This window comes from Pagrus pagrus (assembly GCF_965226575.1).
Source record: "Pagrus pagrus genome assembly, contig: HAP1_SCAFFOLD_37, whole genome shotgun sequence".
Classification (NCBI taxonomy): Eukaryota; Metazoa; Chordata; class Actinopteri; order Spariformes; family Sparidae; genus Pagrus; species Pagrus pagrus.
The window spans coordinates 38,800-59,526 of NW_028175426.1; the positions used below are offsets into that span (position 1 = coordinate 38,800).

At 39.5% G+C, this 20,727-nt stretch overlaps 1 protein-coding gene across 1 annotated transcript; it reads right to left on the minus strand.

The window, feature by feature from the left end:
• Positions 1–1,203: 1,203 nt before the first annotated feature.
• LOC311253716 (otoferlin-like) lies at positions 1,204–17,463 on the minus strand (the record flags this gene model as incomplete). Its single annotated transcript, XM_084384201.1, has 41 exons — positions 1,204–1,384; positions 4,329–4,429; positions 4,528–4,706; positions 4,851–5,092; positions 5,196–5,294; positions 5,397–5,485; positions 5,607–5,749; positions 5,905–6,065; positions 6,174–6,344; positions 6,460–6,587; positions 6,692–6,823; positions 6,960–7,097; positions 7,237–7,346; positions 8,170–8,242; positions 8,357–8,488; positions 8,606–8,632; positions 8,836–8,909; positions 9,220–9,382; positions 9,518–9,679; positions 9,781–9,900; positions 9,991–10,152; positions 11,089–11,223; positions 11,327–11,451; positions 11,744–11,933; positions 12,018–12,170; positions 12,278–12,394; positions 12,495–12,585; positions 12,837–12,937; positions 13,059–13,179; positions 13,397–13,580; positions 13,945–14,053; positions 14,462–14,685; positions 14,824–15,010; positions 15,131–15,317; positions 15,521–15,680; positions 15,768–15,852; positions 15,954–16,016; positions 16,333–16,464; positions 16,635–16,689; positions 16,785–16,911; positions 17,418–17,463. The coding sequence occupies 41 exons, from the start codon at positions 17,461–17,463 to the stop codon at positions 1,204–1,206; spliced, it is 5,379 nt and encodes a 1,792-aa protein (XP_084240327.1).
• Positions 17,464–20,727: the final 3,264 nt, after the last annotated feature.

Genomic DNA, 20,727 nt, shown 5'->3' on the forward strand with positions numbered 1-20,727 from the left:
TAAATACAAATAATAAAATAATCTCAAACATACAACACAAACAAGGACATGTATACATAGATAACAGGACTACTGGAACTTGGAGGGTTCAGAGGTCAATTTATGCACAAATTTGAAATATCAAACATAGACACATAAACACGACAAAACATTGTACAAGCAAGACAATATGAACAGCAAATTAAAAAAGTTAGATTGTTAGACAACTAGGCTAATAATCTCACTTTTTGTAGTTGTAACAGGTGAGAAATGGACAACAAATGAATAAATGACACCACATTTCAAGAAACAAGAAAAACCACTTAGTTATCACTTGAAAAGTAGCTATATTTTGAGATTTGTTCACACAATATATCATTAGTAATGCCATTGTGGTCCTCTTTTAATAGCGCACTGATATGTGTGTGAACAGAACACCAAATATGTAGTTAAGATTAGAAATGTTTGCAGTCATCACTTTATTCACAAATCAAAAGTCAATACTGCACACCGGTGAGTTCACAATAAATCAGCACAAAGGTGACAGCTTTGCAACAGCAACAACCACAAGATAAACATAATAAGGCAATGCTTGATGTTGAGATGATAAGCGTTAGTTGTTAGATAATGAGGCCCTTGCAAGTCCTTATCAGATGCTTAATTACATTATTATGTGTAAATAAAATTAATAGCATATCGTAAACACATTTATTGTTAGATTATATAACCTTTATCAACACTAACACAGTGTATATGAAACAGTTCACAGACTGTTTAAGAACATTAATTCAAGTCTTATTAGTTAACTGTAAATAAATGCACAATAAAGGATTTATTAACCTAGCAAAAATAATACTTAACTGTTATTAAGTAATAGTTGACCACTAATAAATTCATAATAAATTATGTATTAATCATAATAAAGCTCAAAAGGCTTAGTAAAGATTTAACAATAAAGTAATAGGCAAGTTTAACTCACCAAATGTGTTTGAAATGTGACTACAAACAATTATAAGAAACTCATAAGGGTTTTATTAATATTCTTAATCATGATGCTATTATTAACACTTAATTTAGTTGTATTTAGACAATGATCCTAATAACATCTTACAAGGGCCTTATAACCTATTAACAAATAATAATAATAATAATATTTATAATAATAACAGTAATAATTTAATTTACATTTCTTTTTGCGTAAAATTGCAATATCTAGCAGATATCTCAGACCCCCAACATTTTTTTCACCATGTAACCAGGCATGTTGTAGAGGAAAAGACCCAAGATGGCCAGCAGCAGGAGCACGGTGACGATCTTGATGGTCAGCCACCTGTACTGGTCACATATCAGGTGTTTTGCAGCTTTGAACGGGATGAGGAACCAGAGGAGGGCGATGTCTGGACGGCTGGTGGGGCACAGAGACAGAATTAGGCAATGCCAAAGACAGTCACGATTCAAAACAGAGATTCCACACCAGGGATGATATTCCTTTTGGTGTGGAAGTTGGATGAAGTGCACATGTTTGAGCCTTATTGCTAGAGAAACGTTGCTTGAATGTTGAATAGCTCTAAGGTGAATGGCGACTCGTCATTCCCCTTGTCCATACAAAGCATCAACTCAAATAATCACTTCATTTGTGACTCTGCTGTAAGAAATGGGGGACAAAATCCAGTTCTAAAGCTCATACAAGGCTGCATTTAAGTCTAATCAAGTGGGTTTATCTCCCAATGTTTCAGTCTTTTAAGTAAGAATTTCCCTCTAAGTGTTACTATGCATGCACTGCAGCTCTGCAAGAAACTACATAAAGAGTTCATTTCATACTAAACATACAAACTTCAGTAGACGCACACTTGTTTTGGCTACTCGGATGGCTACAACCTCTCATGTTTTTATTTTTTGCACGGATTGAGGGCTGTGGATTTTGCCCAACATCACTTTCATTGAAGTTACATTACTGAGGCATCATTTCAAAGCCATGGAGAGGAGGAATGATTACAGAGAACAGTAACTCTTTTAATACGCATATGGACATGTAAGTATTGTATTAAGATCTGAACATAGCCGTCAAGATCAGTTAGATCTTTCTCAGATCTCTAAATTCTCATTTACACACTGCTTAGAGGTAAGGGAGAGTTTGGTTGTTTTGCAACTTTATTCACAAATACTGTCCAATTTTGAAGTGCAAATGAACATTCATTTAAACCAAAATAAAACAGTGCAAGCATGACCAGAATATTGATAATTACTCCAGAGTAAGCGTCACTACAGGGAGGGTTAAATCACTCAGTTCAGTTGCTGCTTGCAGTGTTCTTACAGTAATTACCTCTTGATCAAGTGAAATACACTCCGAATTAAGTGATATGAGTAATTCTGGCACAAAATCTTCACCTCTGCATTGATGAATCTATATTTATGGAATAAATCCATTAATGCAGAGGGGAAAAGGACTGCAGTCCCTGCAGTTAGTTGTTATGGGGGATTTGATTTCCTGCACTACAAAAAAATCAGGTGGTGTGCGTGTTGCCTTTGGCTTATCGGACACTCTGAATGCAGATTGACGAGGCCACATCAAGTATTTACTTCCACTTTAATGCTAAACTGAACTGGTGCACTGAAAACGTATGGTTCCTTTTCAGAAACGCTTCAGAGTAGTTTTACTGGTCACACTTTATTTGGATCATAAACTGTAGATTTTCAGGTGAAACAAAATCTGTTTTTCGTCACCTTATTGCTGAGAGTCAATACAGTTATATCCAACCCAGCAGACTAAATCCTAATATTGAGGGGAGAATATGTTTTTCTTTAACGCATTCTCAAATCACGTTATTTTGCTGTTTCTTTCATCTCGGCTCATAAAATGACTTGTGGTCTATTTAAATTGTATTACTGGTGCTATTTAGTTTTTAAAATGCTATCATTGAAGAGAAACTGTAGATAAAAAGAAAGAAGAGAGAGGATTAGAAGCCATCTGGTTAGTGAAACTGCTGGAACCTTCTGCAGATGTGTCTGAGCAACATCTCAAGCTCCCAGCATTTTCTTGACCATGTAACCAGGCATGCTGTAGAGGAAAATAGCCAGCAAGGCCAGCAGCAGGAGAGCAGTGACAATCTTGATGGCCAGCCACTTGTACTGGGTGCAGATCAAGTGTTTAATGGCTTTGAAGGGAGTGAGGAACCACAGAAGGCTGGTGTCTGGGCGGCTGGAAAGATAAAAAAAAAAACACAGATGTTCAGTAACACAGACTTTTAGCTTTATGGATCTAATGTTGCTTTCTTCTGAGGTTAATTTTAACGTAAATATAGTTGAGATTACTGATACAAGGACAAAGCAAAACACAGAGAAACAATTTACAGTATTTTGAGAACTTGAAGATGACTCACAAAAGATATGAAAAGCAACTTACCATGTAAAGAAAGAAGATCGTAGAGATAAGTCCAGAACTTGGTTGAAGTAAAATCCAAATAAATGTCTTTCCTCAATTCAGGATATTGCTTATTGTGGTTGTTTTGTTTTTTTTATTAAGTAACTTTATAGATGTTTAGGAATATGTTTATGCTTGTTTTATGATTGTTAGGAAATCCGAGTTCTTCTGTTTATGAATGATTTATCTTTGTATTTATTCATGTGTTTATGATGATTTATTTATCATAGGATTTATTTTGTTATTTTTGGTCTTTTCCACATTAGACCACTTTTTAGTCACTTGAAGTAGCTGAACACTATGTATGCCTGCATTTGCGTGTCTGTGTGTTCAAGGGTGAAAGGTAGCCAAGCCATAGAATAAACTCAACAACATTATTAAAGGCGACCTATTATGCACATTTCCAGCTCCTTATTTTTATTCTGTGATTCCACTAAAATAACTTTTCCTGGTTCAAAGTTAAGAAAAAATCCTTATTTATCTTATACTGGTCCATTATACAGCCTCTCAGTTATCCTCTGTCTGAAACTCACTGCTTAGTCTCTGTCTCTTCAAGGCCCCTTCCCTTAAAAGCCCACTTTCTTTTGACTGGACATCAAACACTTATCATGTTTTATGCTGAAGGAAAAGGGGAGTTTCTTGGCAGACGCATAGTTTTTTTTGTTGCTTACTTAGCTCAGTTAGCAGCAACAGCTAGAGGTCCTATTAGCTGACTCTGCTCGGACTGGGATAGGTGTTTATACCTCTAGCAAGGGAGATTTGGGTGGTTTTCAGGCCCGAGGTGGGGAGAGTCATATAATAGGACTGCTAACTGCATGGCTAAAAGCAAAAATAAAAAGCATAATAGGTCCTCTTTAAGAAAAATAGATAAAGAGTGGTCAGTAATAAAAATGTTGGCAGCGGGGTGGTGACAGAGCATCCTTCATACTTGGGTTTCTCCAGTGGCTCTGGTTCGTTTCGTCCTTCACCAGCCGGGCTTCTCTCTGCTTCCTCTCCTGTCAGAAGGTGCAGCTCTGCTTCCACTTTTCCCTAAAAGCACAACAAAAACATGTGGTTTTAAGCTATTGTCCAGCTTTTCATACATTCAGCCATGACCAACATTTTGGTTGCTTTTAACTTTCGCTTACTGTGAGTTCAAACTCGTCCTCTTCATTTCTGGCCACAAATGGCCACCAGCCTTTGATCCTCTTCTGTTTGAAGATGGAGACCATGGGCATCTCTCCTTCATTTGTCACCATATCAATGCTGCACTGCTTGGCAGTCTTCGCACCACGTGGGAAACGGTTCAGGTCCAGCTCAATTGCACCTATAAAGAGACATTATTGAACATGATGGAATGAAAAGAAGGAGTGCATGGACAGACCCGTATCTTCATGTAAATAGGTCTGATGAGTTTGATTGCAAGATGTACCAAAAGCCAAATGTTAACATAAATGACTGTTCACTGCACCTAAGAAGTCATCTGCGGAGAAATGGTCAGCGTCCCACACTTGCAGATTGAGACGAGCTGGGATCTTGTATTCAGTCTCATCCCAGGCAAACATGGACTCTTTTTTCGAGATGACGATCTTCTCCTCAGCCATGAGGTAGTCGAAGGGGTAGACGAAGCGCCAGTTAAAATTGCCCTCCCCAGTGATGGAGTGGTAGTGGACATCTGTGTCCTGCTTGTCCTCCTGCTGCCCCTTCAACCAGCTGTTACAGTAAAAGGTGAAGGATAGATCACAATATTTAACAAAGCATTGTTTTAAATAAATGGTTTTCTTCACCATCTAAATCATATAAAGCTTATAAGTACCCTCGAACAAATATGTCACTGGATTTCTCGCCGGTGAAGATATCATCATCCTCCAGAACGACCTCATCTGTGTTCCAGACGATCACCCTCAGTTCAAACCTGCACACAAGATTTGATTAAACATTTTTTTCAATAAAAGCCCTCCTCTGGCTGTTGGATTGGCTAAAACTGTATATACTGTAGTGTATACAGAGGACATACTTCTTTGGTTTCCTTGGTGAAATGTCAAGCGCGGGGCCAGGTGCAGTCATATCCTTCGGGAACATATCCACCCACATCTCAATTCTCCCCTAAAGGCAGTTGAACATAAGGAGATGTTGGTCTAAAAGTATGCACACAAAACTTTGCAGTATAAAGAGTCTTGATTAAAAGGCAGGAATAGAGCCAGCATGAGCACACTGAAGGACATACTTGTTCAATTCCTGGTTTGTCAGGGTGTAGCAGTGGTCTGGTTTCCACGTGTTCTGGGACGAGTTTGCAGCCGACCTTTGGGATTTCTTCCCAGTGCTTCAACACGGTCAGAGCCAGATGTTCCTCTGTCTGCTTCTTCAAGCCTGAAGAAAACCAATTGGTTAACACTCGTTTTTAGTCACACGCTCCAGCGAAATATCAAATAAGTACAGAGGTACAGAGGTTTCTTACTCTATGGTAGATAATCAGTTAAATTCAGTGGGAAAAACAAAAGGGTTTGAGTGAAATTAATGTTTACCATTTTCATCCTCTATCTCAGTTTGTGCCATGAAGACACGGTTCTCCACCTTCACTCTTCCTCCAGGGCCGTAGTGAGGCCCATCGAGCTTGCCATCCTTACACAGCTTAGCCAGGATTTGTGTGGGTTTCATTGGGTCCCGCCACACGTTGTAACCATGGCTACAGGAAAGCACAAAAGCAGTTACAATTATATAAAAAGCAATGCTTTATATAAATCTATGATAACCCTACAATTAGGAATTGCGATATTTAGCCGTTGGTTCTTACATGGCGTAGTTACTCGTGACGCCACATGTGGCTCTGTGTTTGCTGTAGAAACGGTTCTCGAGGTCAAGTTTGGTTTCTCCAATCAGATCATCGGTTCCCACCAGGTCCCAGTCATAAATTGAAACAGTGAGTGTGGAATCCATTGGGAATGTGGCCTCCACGTCAAAGGATCTGATAAGATGAGAAATACGTCATTTGTCTGGTTTTCATGTATATTAAAACAGGCAGTAACACTTGGATCATATAGTAAAGATACTTTGATCAGAAATAAAGAACTTCCACTTACTTGCCGAACAAAGGGTTCAGCTGTTTTGAGATGTAGTTCTCTTTGTCCTTGAGCTCTGTCTTTCCCAGTCTGATTGCAATGTATGGATCGGCTTTCCCATTAATGTCAGCTGGATGCAGATCAGTTGCCTACCAAAAAATAGGATAAATTAAGAATGAAATGAATAATCTCATCATCTGAGACATCGACAACAGTATTCTCATTAAACTGTAGTAAAGTGCAGAATATGTACCCTGATAACGTAGATGCGGACGAGGACATTAATGGGGTCGTTGTGAGGAATGTTCTGAAACATTCCCATGTTGGAGTCGAAGCTCATGTCTCTGGACATGTCATCCGACACTTTGTACATGCACAGTGAGCCCTAAAGGGAAACAGTTGGACAAAAACATGATGAATGTTTAATTTACTATAAATTATTGTTTATTGGCATTATAAAGCATTGCCGAGCAACTTGTGATGAGTTCCTTATGAGAATAACTTAAACATTGTGTTCTTACTTTGAATTTTCCAACAATTCTGTCCTCATCCGTCACGTTTTGGTCGTCATCATCGCCGCCTTTCCCCCTGAACAGGTTAAAACTGTGGAGCCAGTCCTCAAAGTTGTCAAAATCACTCTCCAGTTCCTTTGGGTACACCTACACACACAAATGATCAAAACATCAATTTAGCTTTGGATGATATGTTTTTCTCAGAATGGGGCACTTTTATCCGGGATGACACTTCACACTGAATGAGAATTGCTTCGAGCTGTAGCATAGATGCCGAGTCCCGTACCTTCAGCTCATCCAGCTTTGGCTTCTTCTTCTCAAACGGATCTGGCATCTTCTTCTTCTTGCCTTTTCCTCTCTTGGTGCCTTTTACAGGAGAGTCATCAGGTTTGATATCTGAGTACAGGTTAGCGGTGAGGACGGCGTGAAGAGGGGGGAGCGGGGCGGGGGATGAAGAAACAGAGCACTCGAGACATGAATTCTACATGAAAGTTGCCAAAAACCAGCTGTTACTGCTTTCAACAAGCATACCAGTGAATTATATACTATTGAAGTATATAGTTCAGTGGGGATACTTGGTGGTGGGACAGGAACCTCCAGACAGGCAGCGGTCTTCTTGAAAGTAAAGAGAAGCTCACAATTGTTTCCTTTCATTATAATTCACAGTGACGTCATATAGTGCAGTACACTACATTTGCACGCATGCTATAAATAGTTGATTCTGTAGAGCCTGGTTGGCACAGCACAGAATCAAATATGTTTCTTTTGATATTACTAAATTAAATCACCAAACTGCATTGTCTGTGTTTTTTGATTATTTTTCTCATTGACAACTTTCATGGTAAGCATACGGATAATATGCACGTGTGGGAGGGAAAAAGGCGGCGGTCGCACGTATGGGAATTTGGATTCATGTCAGCATCTACATGGAGGCAATCTCGGGCTAGGAGGATCTAAGAGGTTCACTACTGCACTGTAGAAGGAAACAACAATCAGAGTTAGTCAGCTCGTAAAACATGAACATGCAGAGAACAACAGACAAACTAGTATCTGAGTGCATTTGTTGTTGTTTTCCTCTCTGTCATATGACTTTAAAACATCACAGATTTGCTAATCCACCAAAGCAAAGAGAACTTGTGGCTACTACTTGGCACGGAGGTACACGAAAGCATGCGTAAAAACTTTAAATGATGACAGGAAACAAACTCTCTGGCTTTACCTCCACCGTCTGCAATGTCCATGTCATCTTTGTCCTCTGAATCTGACAGAGTAGCTTCCTGAGCCTTTAGAGCCTGTGGGAGCAGAAGGTAACATCTCAACAGGATTTATCAAGAAGAAAGAGATCCAGGTTACGATCTGAGTTGACTTAAGAATCAAAACGGCCGTGCTGTTTTCCTGTTACTCACCTCTGTCAAAGTTTCAATGGAGGCGAAATATTTGGACCACCAGTCCAACATGCTCTCATCAAGTTCCTCCTCTTCGATCTCATCGCCCTTCTTCCTCTTCCTCTTTTTCCCCTTTCCATCCTTATCATCGTCCTTTTTTTTTTTTTTTTTTTTTTTTTTTTTTTACACAAAATGCAATAAACATGTTGTCAGTAGAGCTTTAGGGCTTTTGCAACAGCACAACAAATCTTTAAAAAGCACTCCGCTCACCTCGACTTTGACCACAGCATCAGAGCACTGGGTAGAAAAACAAATTGCATAATGTCACATCATGTGACAATATCCTTCAGTGCAAAACATAGTTTTCATAATAATTATTTATTTTTTGGTCCTGTTTTTGAAGCTGTCTGTTCTAAATGTGCCCTTTTTGAGAATGACTATACACACTGGGTTTAAATCTTTGAATAAAGGTTACATAAAGATTGAATGATAGAACTCACAGAGTCAAGCTTGACCACAGTATCCATCTTCTTAAAAGAAGGCTCATTTTCCATGCTGACGACAATAATTTCCTCTGAAAGATGAAAAGATAACAAGGCGAGGGAAGTTTATCAATAAAGCACCATTCAGGCACAAGGCAGGCAATTCAAAGTGCCATACAGGGGCATAGAAATAGATTAAAAGTGCATTTAAAGACAAAAAGCATGTAGATAAATCGTCACAGATCTAGAAGTTATGCATCTAATTTACTGAAAAGTCGTGTAACGTACTCTACTTTCTTGGCATTGTTGTCTGGACTTTGGATTATGTTGTTCCTAATTAACAACAATGTAGAGAAAATACACTGTGATGTACAATGTCCCCAGATTTGAGGTTTTTTATACCTGATGTGGAATAGTTGTTGGCCTGCTTGTCTGTTGCCCTGTAGATGAACTTCCGCAGGCTGGTGACGGCGTTAGAGCCAACCAGAGTGTAGCGGCCAAAAGCCCTGCAGTCCACCACTCGGATGTTCAGCGGCGGGTGGAGCAACTCATTCTCAGGCAAATCCTGACACACGAAATCCAGAATTAATTTGATCGTCATTTTTGTGGGAATTTCTTTTTGAATATCAGCAAAACACTCAATTCATGTTTTCTAATGTGCTTGGAATATAAATATGATCTATTGGATTAATTTAAATACCACTTCAAACCACTTGACAAGGGTGCTGAAGTTGGGGTTTTTCTTGTAGTTGGGAATGAGGGCAGACTGCACTCCCTTTCCGGCACATTCGATGTCCACACGAGGCCGATCCACCTGGGCCAGGTTCACCCTCTTCAGGTCCCTCAAGCCCCAGAACAAAACCTGAGAGTTGGGGAGGTTCAGTGATTTTGTTGTCATTGTACTTTCATTTTCTTACTTAAACACATTTTGCTGACAAGTTAGAGCTAAGACAAAGACTTCACCTCAATCCTGTATTTGCTGAGCACTGGTCTGATCCCCAGTGGTACAGGCAGGATTGGGCCACGGTCCATATCTGTGGGACCATCTATGGGAGGCAGGTCAGCTTTCCCATTGGGGCCAATCTAGGTAGATATAAGACACAAGCGATCTTTCACTTTCAATATGATCAGACAACTTTAGTAAACAGTACCCTGTGTATCTGACAGCCTGACCTGGAGTAGCTCAAAGGCTGCCAGCATCTCTCCAGCGCTGCAGTTTCCACGGTAGATCTGATAGTACTCCAGTTGCGGAGGGAAGCGTGGCGGACCATAGTGCTCGTCCGCCATCTTGACCACAGGCTTGGCAAATGTTCTGCCCATGAAGTCTGCTTTACCCTGGAAGCATAGGAGCAAAAGAAACCTTAAAAACATCACACCATAAAACATGAATTCTGGTTTGACTATTTGAAAGAATGGTCTTTTTAGCCTACCATTTCCAATCCATCAGAGTTCATATAACATGGTCGCTTATGGCGTAATCATTAATTATTTGATTTGTCCTGTCAGAAGGAAGAAACATGGCTTGACATGCACATGTTTCTAGGGAGACTACATAAAAAAGCATGGAAGACAAAAGTAAACAAAAACAACATTGTTAAAATAACCAGTGAACTGCAAAACAGACGTGTGTTTATGTGATGTCAAACGATCATTGGATGATTACCTTGCAAAAAAAATACAATATTAATTCTCTCTTGCAGTTAGTGGTTATGAAGAGTCCAAATTCTCTGTCGGCCACATACAAAAAGCACAAAGTTTAACTTAAAGGGATGCAACAGGTTTAAGTTGATCAAGGAGGGTCCATCTATCCTTATGGACATTGCTTATTCCTCTTGCATGCCTTTCAATACAATCTACTCTGCACACATTGCAGCGCTGCAACAGTATATCAAGCCATCAGAATCCACACTCTACTTATCCAAAGGGTCATCCAAAACAATGGTGTCATTGCCAGGAGCAAATGTAGAATTGACAGTCAGCAAAAGCATTCTTTCAAATATAAATCATATCAGGTTGTCATTAACGCTAACAAAAGTGGTATAGCTCTAATATTAATTACAATATAAAGTAACATCACACGCTGGTTTTAGACTCATTATGTGACATGTTTACTCTTACATCTCAACTGAAGACAGGCAGGCTCTTAAATTATTAGGATGATAAGGACGGAAGATTGCTATCTGGAAATTCAAGCTGTGTGAAGGCAGACTGTTCGCTCACATTAATACAAATGGAAAGAGACGGGCATCTCTGTTACAAAACCACTCTTACCACTGTGTCTTGATCATAGATTTCAATAACGATAATAGGAGGGTCATCTCTCAGTTCGGTGGCTTCTCCAAACAGCTCCACATTCTCAAAGACCAGCAGCTGGTCCCATGTCGGGCACAGCGTCTCAGCCAGCACCTAGAAGTGCACAAAACATTTGATGAAGATTCAGGATCTATGATGCACCTACTCACATTTTAGGTTGACAGCTGACTTCCTTAAAAGCATTTTGAGTGCTCACCTCAGTGACCTGGCTTTGTGTTGAGAAGAAGACTCTCGCAAAGGGATCAGACAGACCTGTGCTATCAGCAGCAAACAGGCTGCGAGCCTGGTACATGTGGACCCTCAGCTGGAAGATCTGCTTCACTGTGGATGGATTAAGATTCTCAATATCAACTGTTCCTACTATACTTGATCTGTTCCATCAATGTACAGAGATTTGTAAAGATTATATTAGAATTATCTTAATTTTATAGCTCTAAATGGTGTATAACGTGAAATATCATTGTTTTGTCAACTGATAACATACTGAACATTTTGTAAAAGAAGGTATCTGATTTTTTAAATGGCAGATATCTCTTTTTATTCATTAATCCTTTATTTCAGGCTGTCTTTAAAATTAACATCTAAGAAGCATTGAATTGGTTGATGGTCTTACTCATGTACGTGAGGCTGATGGGAGGTGAGCACGGCATGCCAGGTCCTTTGGACAACTTATTTTCTTCAAATCCATTGGGCAGGCCGCTCAGGTAGTCTTTACGCTGTCTGCTCAGACCCAGCCACAGATAAATCTCTATCTTGGCCTGCACTGTCCAGCCAGCAGGCCCAAAACCTTTCTTACCAGGGATCTTTAGTACAAGAGGGAAAAGACAGCATGATTACAGAAGCTGAAACATTCAAAAAGATTTACATTATATTTGGTGTAAGCTCACCCTCAGAAAGATTGTCTTGACTTTGCCGCAGTCCTTCCCTTTCTCCTCCTCTAGGGTGGAATAAAGGAGGTCTTTGGAGGGAACACGTGCATAAGCGATGCGCTTCCCATTGCTTATCATCCATATGAAAACATCAGGAACGCTGTGTTGAGGCTGCAGAAAGAACGAAGGCTCACACCATTAGACATGAAAGGACCAAAGTGAAACAAGCAGGTACAGCAAACATTGTTTGTAAATGACATAATTGTTGTAGATCTCACTTCATCAGCCAGGAAGCGCAGCTTTGTGAGGAAGTTCTGAGCCAGCTTGATTTTTTCTCTCACTGTGCTCTTCTTCACCTGCGACCTCATGGCTTTAGCTTGCTGGCCGATGCTCTCCTACACCCAGAGACAGCAGAGCATTTAGCAAGACAGTGCAAACACCAATAACCAACAAGTAGAAGAAAACAAACAACAGCTCCTTTTTTAGTTGACGTACCACTTCTGACAGGCACAGCTTCAGCCTCTCCCTGTCAAGTTTAGTTCTGCCGGACTGGTTCGGATCCTTGTTCGCCAGTGCAACAAACTGACTGAAAGGAGTAGAGCTCAGTCAGTGACGAAATCTCTTTTAACCTATTAGACTTAATGTTCAAAATGACTACGAATCCAAATTTCAAAAAAGTTTGGACAATGTGGTTCTTCTCACATTGTGTGTTGCAGGCACACATTTGTACAAATAAACAATCAAGTTTATTAATTTGCATGTGAAAAATCTTGAAAAGGATCTGCAAAGTTCTGTTTCTTCTTTGAAATCAGGGTTTTAAGTTTCATGACTACACACTTGCAGCCCTGGCTGAGTTCCTCGAGGACGCCTCTCAGTCTGCGCTCAGGATAGGTCTTCTCTGTCTTAATGATCTCTTGCACATCATTCAGTCCATCCTCCTGTGGTAGCAAAGGGAGATGTCGAGGCTCAGTGAGCACAATTGAACTGCAAATTAATAGTACATACTAACTTTTCTAATACTTTGCTCATCTAGTTATTGAGTTGAAGTTTGATTCTTGCCAGTTTATCTGCGATGTTGTCTATGATGTTGGCATTGTACAGCCTCCTCCTCTGGTCCTGCCACCAGCTCTTGATGTAGATACACGGCTTCCTCTCAAAATATGGCAGGTGGAAGTAGTTTCTGAGGATAAAAATGAGAAATACATCAAACTGGAAAACAAGAAATAAAAACTTGGCAGGATAAACTGTGATGTTGAATGAGGCGCAAAAAGGGGAGGGAAGAAACTCTAAAGTGCAAAATTCAAAAGACACCTGTACTGGTAACTAAGTACTATTTATTTATTTTGTTTGGTATTATTTGCGCTGTCACTCTATAATCATGATATTTTTGCTCTGACCGATCAGTGATGACAGGTTTCATGGGAGGAGTAGTCGCCACTGAAGTCAGGTCCCCGTCATCGTCCATCTCCTCCTCACTGGAGTTGTGGATCAGTTCAGTTTCCTCCTCTTCTCCGTCTCCTCCCCCCTTCTTACCCTTTGTGTTTGGCCTGGCAAGCCCGTCGATCTCGTTCCCGTAATAACCTGGCACACAGGTCACACTCCTTAAATGCGCTGCACCTTCAACTCATGATGATAAATGTACTTCTCCAGAACAGCACACTTTCATATGAATTACAGCTTTATTATTACATTTAATGGAAATTCTGGTGTTTTTAAACATGTGCCCTCTCCTTTATTTGATGTGTCAATGACTTTTGGTACCTACAGTATATGAGTCATTTAGGCCCCAAAATATGTAATAATGGGGCAGAGTTTATCCTTTAATAACTTATGATAAATCGTAAATCAAGCTCAGCAGTAGAGATTAACATTTGTCATTACATTATGCTCACCTATTACAGTGAAAATGAGGGAAATTAGATATTAAGATGGTAATGGAAAATACCTATGGTGAGCTCAAAGTTGATGGGCTTATCACCAATCTTTCTGTCAATCATTGTTGCCTCCAGGAAAGAGCCAAAGAGGAAAAACTCCTCAACCTTTCCGGTAGCGGTCTGGAAAAGAAAGACAAACCAGTGTGAGTAAATGTGGGTAAACATTGCCTCACTGTCTTAATTTTTTCTTAATCGAAAAAACTTGCAAACTTAGACAATAATAGGAGACTTTAATCGACAACTTTTGACTGGATAACATAAAGTAACGTAGTGACAACCTTGCTATACAAGCTGTTGGACAGTGCCAATGGTATCCCTGGGGACTGTGCTCAATTGCGTTTGCTGTGTGACTTACATTGTCCACCAACAAAAGAAGAAGCCACATTAATGCACAAGGCATGTTAATAATGCACAAGGTGGGCTAAATAAAGATGATTAATAATTCATAATAACCACAGCACAATGACCTGTCAGCAGGACTGACAATTGGCTTCCTCTGCATGGCTGCCCATCCAAGCAGGGACCCACCTCTGAGATGTTGGGTACTCCCTCCAGCTGCACCTCTGTGGAGCTGGTAATTTCAGGTGAGGACGGGTCCAGGATCTCCATGCCCAGGCTGATGAGCAGACGGGCCCTGAAGGACACTCCCTCTCCGAGCCCTTCGTTTAGCTCCTGGTATTCGTCCATCAGGGTGTAGGTACGAGTGGAGCCGTACATGTTAACCCAGGCAGGTCCCAGCGTGGGAAGAAAGCCTGAAGAATAAAGAATAAATAGGATTTACATCTGATAATCTACTGATCAGACAGATTTACACAATAGATCTGACTACAAGGTAAACAATCCTAACCCTAACCCATTTAGGAAAAATGGAAACAAAAATGATATGTCACCTTTGTCCCCATCATTAGAAAGCGTCCGTAAGTCCAGGAAGTGTGTTCCTATAGCAACATCATTCACTTTATCTGAGTCCCGGATCTGGATCTTCATGCGCTTGCACAGTGGTGGAAACATCTCAGTGAAAACAAGTTGCTCGTTCCAGATGGGCTCATAGCAGCTCTTCTGAACTGATGTTTTCCCCTTTAATCACACATTACAATCATGAGGATATGTGAATTAAGTCAGAAATTGTACTGTCAGTGTAATTCATATTTAAAACTGAGGGCAATGAATGTTTCAGGATCTTTACATACTACTGACCTTCTGCCCAGCAAACTGCACTTGTACATAAGGATCAACCAGGTCCTTATTCTCTCCTATGAAGGCCTTTTTGACATTGGCCATGATGCTGGTGTTCATTCTGGGGAGTCCCTCAGCTCTGTAGATCTTCAGATAATAACGAGCCCACTGTCTCTCTGCAGGCACCCCCTCTGGTAATAAAAGATTGCTGTAACAGAAATTGGACACAATTAATTAATAACAAACAACTTAACATCTGAGCTAAAAATGCTTTTCTGAATTAGGTTAACTCAAATGTTAGATTGATAAACGGTTATTACACTCCAAAACAACACTGTCAAAATCTTCAAATTTCACCAGGAGTCCTTTTCGACAATAATAAACAATAATGTTTAATTAGAATGTAGTTACCCCTCTATGTCATCTTCATCTGTTTCATTGGCCTTGTGTGGAGTCTTTATAGTGTCTCCTTTGGCCACAACTGCAATATCACACTTAACGTAGCCTTTACAGCCCGCTGAGATGTCATCAGGGTCAGACAACAAAGCCCACTTGTGGTAGAACTGATGTTCTGCAAGACAAACAAGATGAAAAATTCACTGTAATATCAGTACAATCAATTTTCTAATAAGAAAGCTGATTTTTATTGATTCTTTACCAGGCTGGGAGTAGATCGTGCCGACATCCAGTTTAAAAGATCCAACCAGTGTTCCGCTACGCAGAAGATTTTTGGAGTGAATTACCTAAAGGGTTTGGTTCAGGGAAACAAACATGGTGACATTAAATACAGTAGTCTTGTCTACCCAAGGAATCATATAAATCAGTTTAATGTTACACAACTTACAGACAACTTCAGGATTTTGTCGAACATAACGTCTGGAGGGACGTGGAAGTCGAACACAAAATACTGGAGAAAGAAAGAGTTAATGACAACATTGTTAGCATTAACCCTGTACTTATATACATAGTGAGGTTTTTCCCCAAACAGAAATTAATATGCAACCCTGATCCCAAAAAAGTTGGGACGTAGTGTAAGACATGGCTAAGTCGCTCACACACATTTGTGATACACTGTATAATGGATGTTACTACATTGACTCAGAAACACTTGGGTAAACACAGTTTGTGTGCAAATTATTGTATTCTGTTTTAATTTATGTTTTACACAGCGCCACAACTTTTTTGTTGTTGGGTTGTTGATACACTATGTTGTAATGACTGACTTCATTGTAGTAGGGGCAGTTGGTTGATTCCTTCATTGAGGTGTACTTCTTATCTTCTCCGATCTCCACACAGACCATCGGATCCATGTTGAGTCCCACCAGCTGCCTGGCTTCAACCACTGTCACGCTGACCTGAAATCAAATGATCAAGACTGTGACCGGCTGATTATGTCCCAATCATGACCTAAACTTAAGATCAACAAAGTAATTTTATTATATCCTAAAAAAAAGGTCAGTAAATCATCAACACAGAGAACTATAGAGAACTGGAACAATACAATGATTGGCAAGATTTCTCTTACTTGGTAATCTACTGGTCTTCCAGAACTGGGCTCCATCTTTATGTCTGGTTTTGATCTGTAAGACAATGAGATCAGACATTAGCGAGAATCTTTAGACGGATTCACATAATGTTTAAAAGGCAGTTGTATGCACAGAAGAAACATGCTTGCCTCTTATTTGAGACATTGTCAGTGACAGCTGTGACTGAGGCCAGTGAGATGGTGTCAGGATCTGGGCCTCCTCCCATGAACATGCCCTGACGATCCAGGTTCTCTGTCTCGAGAATAGCTGGCTCGTCTGGAGATCACATGAAGGACACAATAAGGACAACTTACTACTAAAATCAGTGTGCCTAAAAATGGTGACAGTGGAAGCTTTTACAGTTTTACACTAGCTTTGCTGCTCAGACATTCTGTTTTATTGTGTTTTATTTTGAAATTCATTCTGGGAATTTGTTTTTTTTTTTCAATAAAAGTTGGAAATGGCCATACATAACATTTAAAATTAGAAATAAGATAATAAAGATGATGATAACATCTAATTGCATTTTAGTTTACTGCAAGATTGGTCAATACAGGCCCAAAAAGGAAAAACCTACAGTATGCCATTTAGGAAAATCACGTAACTACTGCATTGCATTTTTCAGAATAAAACAATCTTTGGTACTTTGGTTTAACTAACAGTTCTCTAGTTGGCTGAAGCACTATGATAGGAGTTGTAAACCAATATGAGTTTGTAATATTAGCCAGGACTTCCTCGCTTATTTGGCCTTATCTTCTGTCATCCATCTTAGCTACTGATACCTCCGTTCCTGTCCTCCTTGTGTCCACGGTGCTTACTGCGCTTCATGGTTCAAAACAATCCTTTATTTGCTCTGTAAAGAAATTGAAAGAAACAACAGGTTTGCACTTTGGTCAAGAAAACAGTCCTATACATTTGTTGATGCAACTACTTGAACATCTCTTTTATACCCTACTTTTAACTATTTGAAAACCAAAGAAGTTGACCAGTGTTTTATGCACGATAATCTCAACTCAATGCATGTTCTGCTGTCAGAACAGCTCAAAAACAGGAGAGTAAAGCTACGACAAAAAACTAAACCACGACGCTCTCCTCCAATGTCTTAGAGATAGAAGGCGGCTGATAACTAATTGCTATCAGGTTGCTATCAAGTAGCGCAATTGGAAAATGCCTAAATATTTAAGAGCATCTAAATCATTGAATGCATTTTTATTCTAATCCAAAACATATGAAATCGGACACATATTTCTAAATGCCATAACAGAATTCAAGTAGATAATTGACGCTGTCATTTTAAGAGGGGTGACTGTGTGCCACCACTGCCTGGTTTATCCTTCAAAAGGGGCTTTCAATTATTCAAATCAGCTGACCTTAATACATCAGCTAAACAGGATACATTTCACATGCATTGTGAAAAATAATACTCTAATAATAAAATAATTACCCCACTCTCATTAATCAGCAAAGTGCCCTTTGCACAGTTTAAATTAAACAAATCATAATAAGTCTTACTTATTTTCAAGATCGGCATTTGTCAAAGATTTACATAAATGACCTACAGCCCTTCATAATGTGCTGACACTTATTTCCCTAATGTTTTATTCACTTTTGGAATATCTTCTTTACATTTTCAGAGTTCTGTGTAAAAGTAAAAAAAAGAGCAAAAGCACGCGTAAAACAAAGCGTAAAACAAGCACCACATATTTTTTAACGCGTCCCACAATACTTGAAACTTTGCTGAAACCAGGAGCTCAGCAAAATAAAGAATGGACATGATGAGCTGACTTGAGCTGCATGTTGCACAGAAAAACACTCAAGAGGTTTATAATAGCCAAAATGTATGCAATTCAAAACAAGTGCAAAAGACCTAGAATGCAAATATAAGTATCTAAATATTTCTGTCGCATCCAAACAAAAACAATTAGCTCGACAACAGAAAAGCACAAATATAAGTCATCAGAAAATCCCTCTTTAAAGAAACTGTCTTTCAAGTATTCTGCAAAACTTTGAGGCCTCAACACCAAGACTTTGTTTATTACACCTGATCTCTACTTGACACGATGTAGCAGATGAAACATTATGATGTTATAATACATACCATACAAGAAAATGATGCTCTCGTCTCCTTCCTGTGAGTAGCTCCAAGAGGTTCCCTCCAAGGGAAACAGCAACGTCTTCTTTCTCTCTAAGATGGAAGCAATACTACATACACATTTCAGACATTTACACAGCAGTAAGAATAAGGCAACAAGGTAAAGTTGTACAGAAAAGAATTGGGTTTGTCCAGGTCTGAAGTTGGGCAGGAGTGATGTGATACACCAATGAATAGTGCATGAGTGTTGAACCCGAGACTGGTAACTATAACTAGGGTCTGCTGAGAGACGTCACTGTGAGCGGAGTCTGCCAATCCACATAGGCTGTGCACAAAACAAAAGAAAAGATACAACTTTTTTAAATACTAAATCATCCTTTAAGAGGACCGCTGAAAAGCCAACCAGCAACTTTAACATACATCACATTAATCCAACTGATAAGTTGTTCAAAAAGTCTAATCCTAACTAAAGTAATGAATAGTCACAAGGTACAACATGTTGCCTTTTGCAGGTTATATTCAAAAACATTTTGTCACGTTGCATTTATTTATTACTGTATTATGAAAACAGTACTTCACTCAAAAAGCTTCAAAACGCGTGAGCATGAGGTAATCAATTTACTGCCTCGTCACTGGTGATAGAATTTCATGGAAGTAAACAAAATGTCAGCTCAGCCTACTTGGAAGAATGCTCCCTTTTTAATCTTTAACAGGATGCGGCTCCAAATTAGGCCTCCGTGCAGACACACTGTCTTCTGTCATGGAATCACCCAACTGTGTCTGTACTTATTTGCAATGCCTTGTGTTTCGAATCCATTCAGGTTTGACCCTTAGCGTCTAAACAACTGAAGCCATTCTTGAATCACACCGGTGCTGTTGGTATGATGTTTTGCTTCATGCTATTTTCTTGAATAAACAAGGATCGAATAAGAAAAACATGCCACATGTTCCTCCACAAACTTTAGAAAGCAGTGTTAAAAGCACTGATTATGTTTATTTTGCTAACATGCGGCATGCTTTAGCAACTTCTATTCAATGCAACTTCTTTTGAATGCCGAAGTACAACTCATCATCTCATCAATTACACATACAGCCAGTCTGTAAGCCATACGTCAAAGTCTAAAGTTGCTGGTGTCAGATGAAACAAGGCTCTAAATTATTTAAAGGCTCCAGTCAGTGTTGCATGTGGCATCCTCATTATGAGGAGGTATCACTGTTCACAACAAAAGAAATACATTTTAGTCAGAGGGAATAACAGGGAAACACATTATCATTATTATTAAACTGCGTAAATATCATCATGTTTCACTCACTTTAGGAAATGTAGTATTCTACATTCAAGAATACATATATAAATCAATATTTAGTGGATGTGTTTTAAACAAAACAGTGTGCTTAACTTTATGCAACTAGTTGTCTTGTTTTAACCTATAACTGTGACCGATGCATCCTTTTCCTGCTCACCTGGAAGTGTGTGATACTCTCAGCGACACCAACCTGACCAATCTGTTGAGGGATTCTGCCCTTAATTACCTTATTCAATAACAGCTACGAGGGGTTGAGGAGATGTCCTGGTTCCTCCAGGAAGGCCGGTAACCATGTCACCAATCGTGCAAAGTTACTGGTCGCCCCTGTAGTCTAATATACTAACCTCATTCTCTGATGGGTGCTGTCATCGTATGCAACTTTAAACACTTTGAAGTTGACATCAGCCACCAAAGCGATGTATCACAGGTGACTTTTCGCGTCTGATAAAGAGAAAAAACTTGATGAAGACAACAATTATTACATTAACAATTAACCTTGCATTATATCAAATAACCTCTAAGAAGAAATGAGTCCTCTTAGATGCAAGACATCAGCTAAGAATACTGACATATATGCAAAATGGAGGAGAGTTATTATTTGAATTTTGAGTGTATAATTAGGTTACACTAATGAATATGCATGAGAAAGCAACCAAGCCCTTAAATTGACACCTTTGACAATGCCGTCTAGGG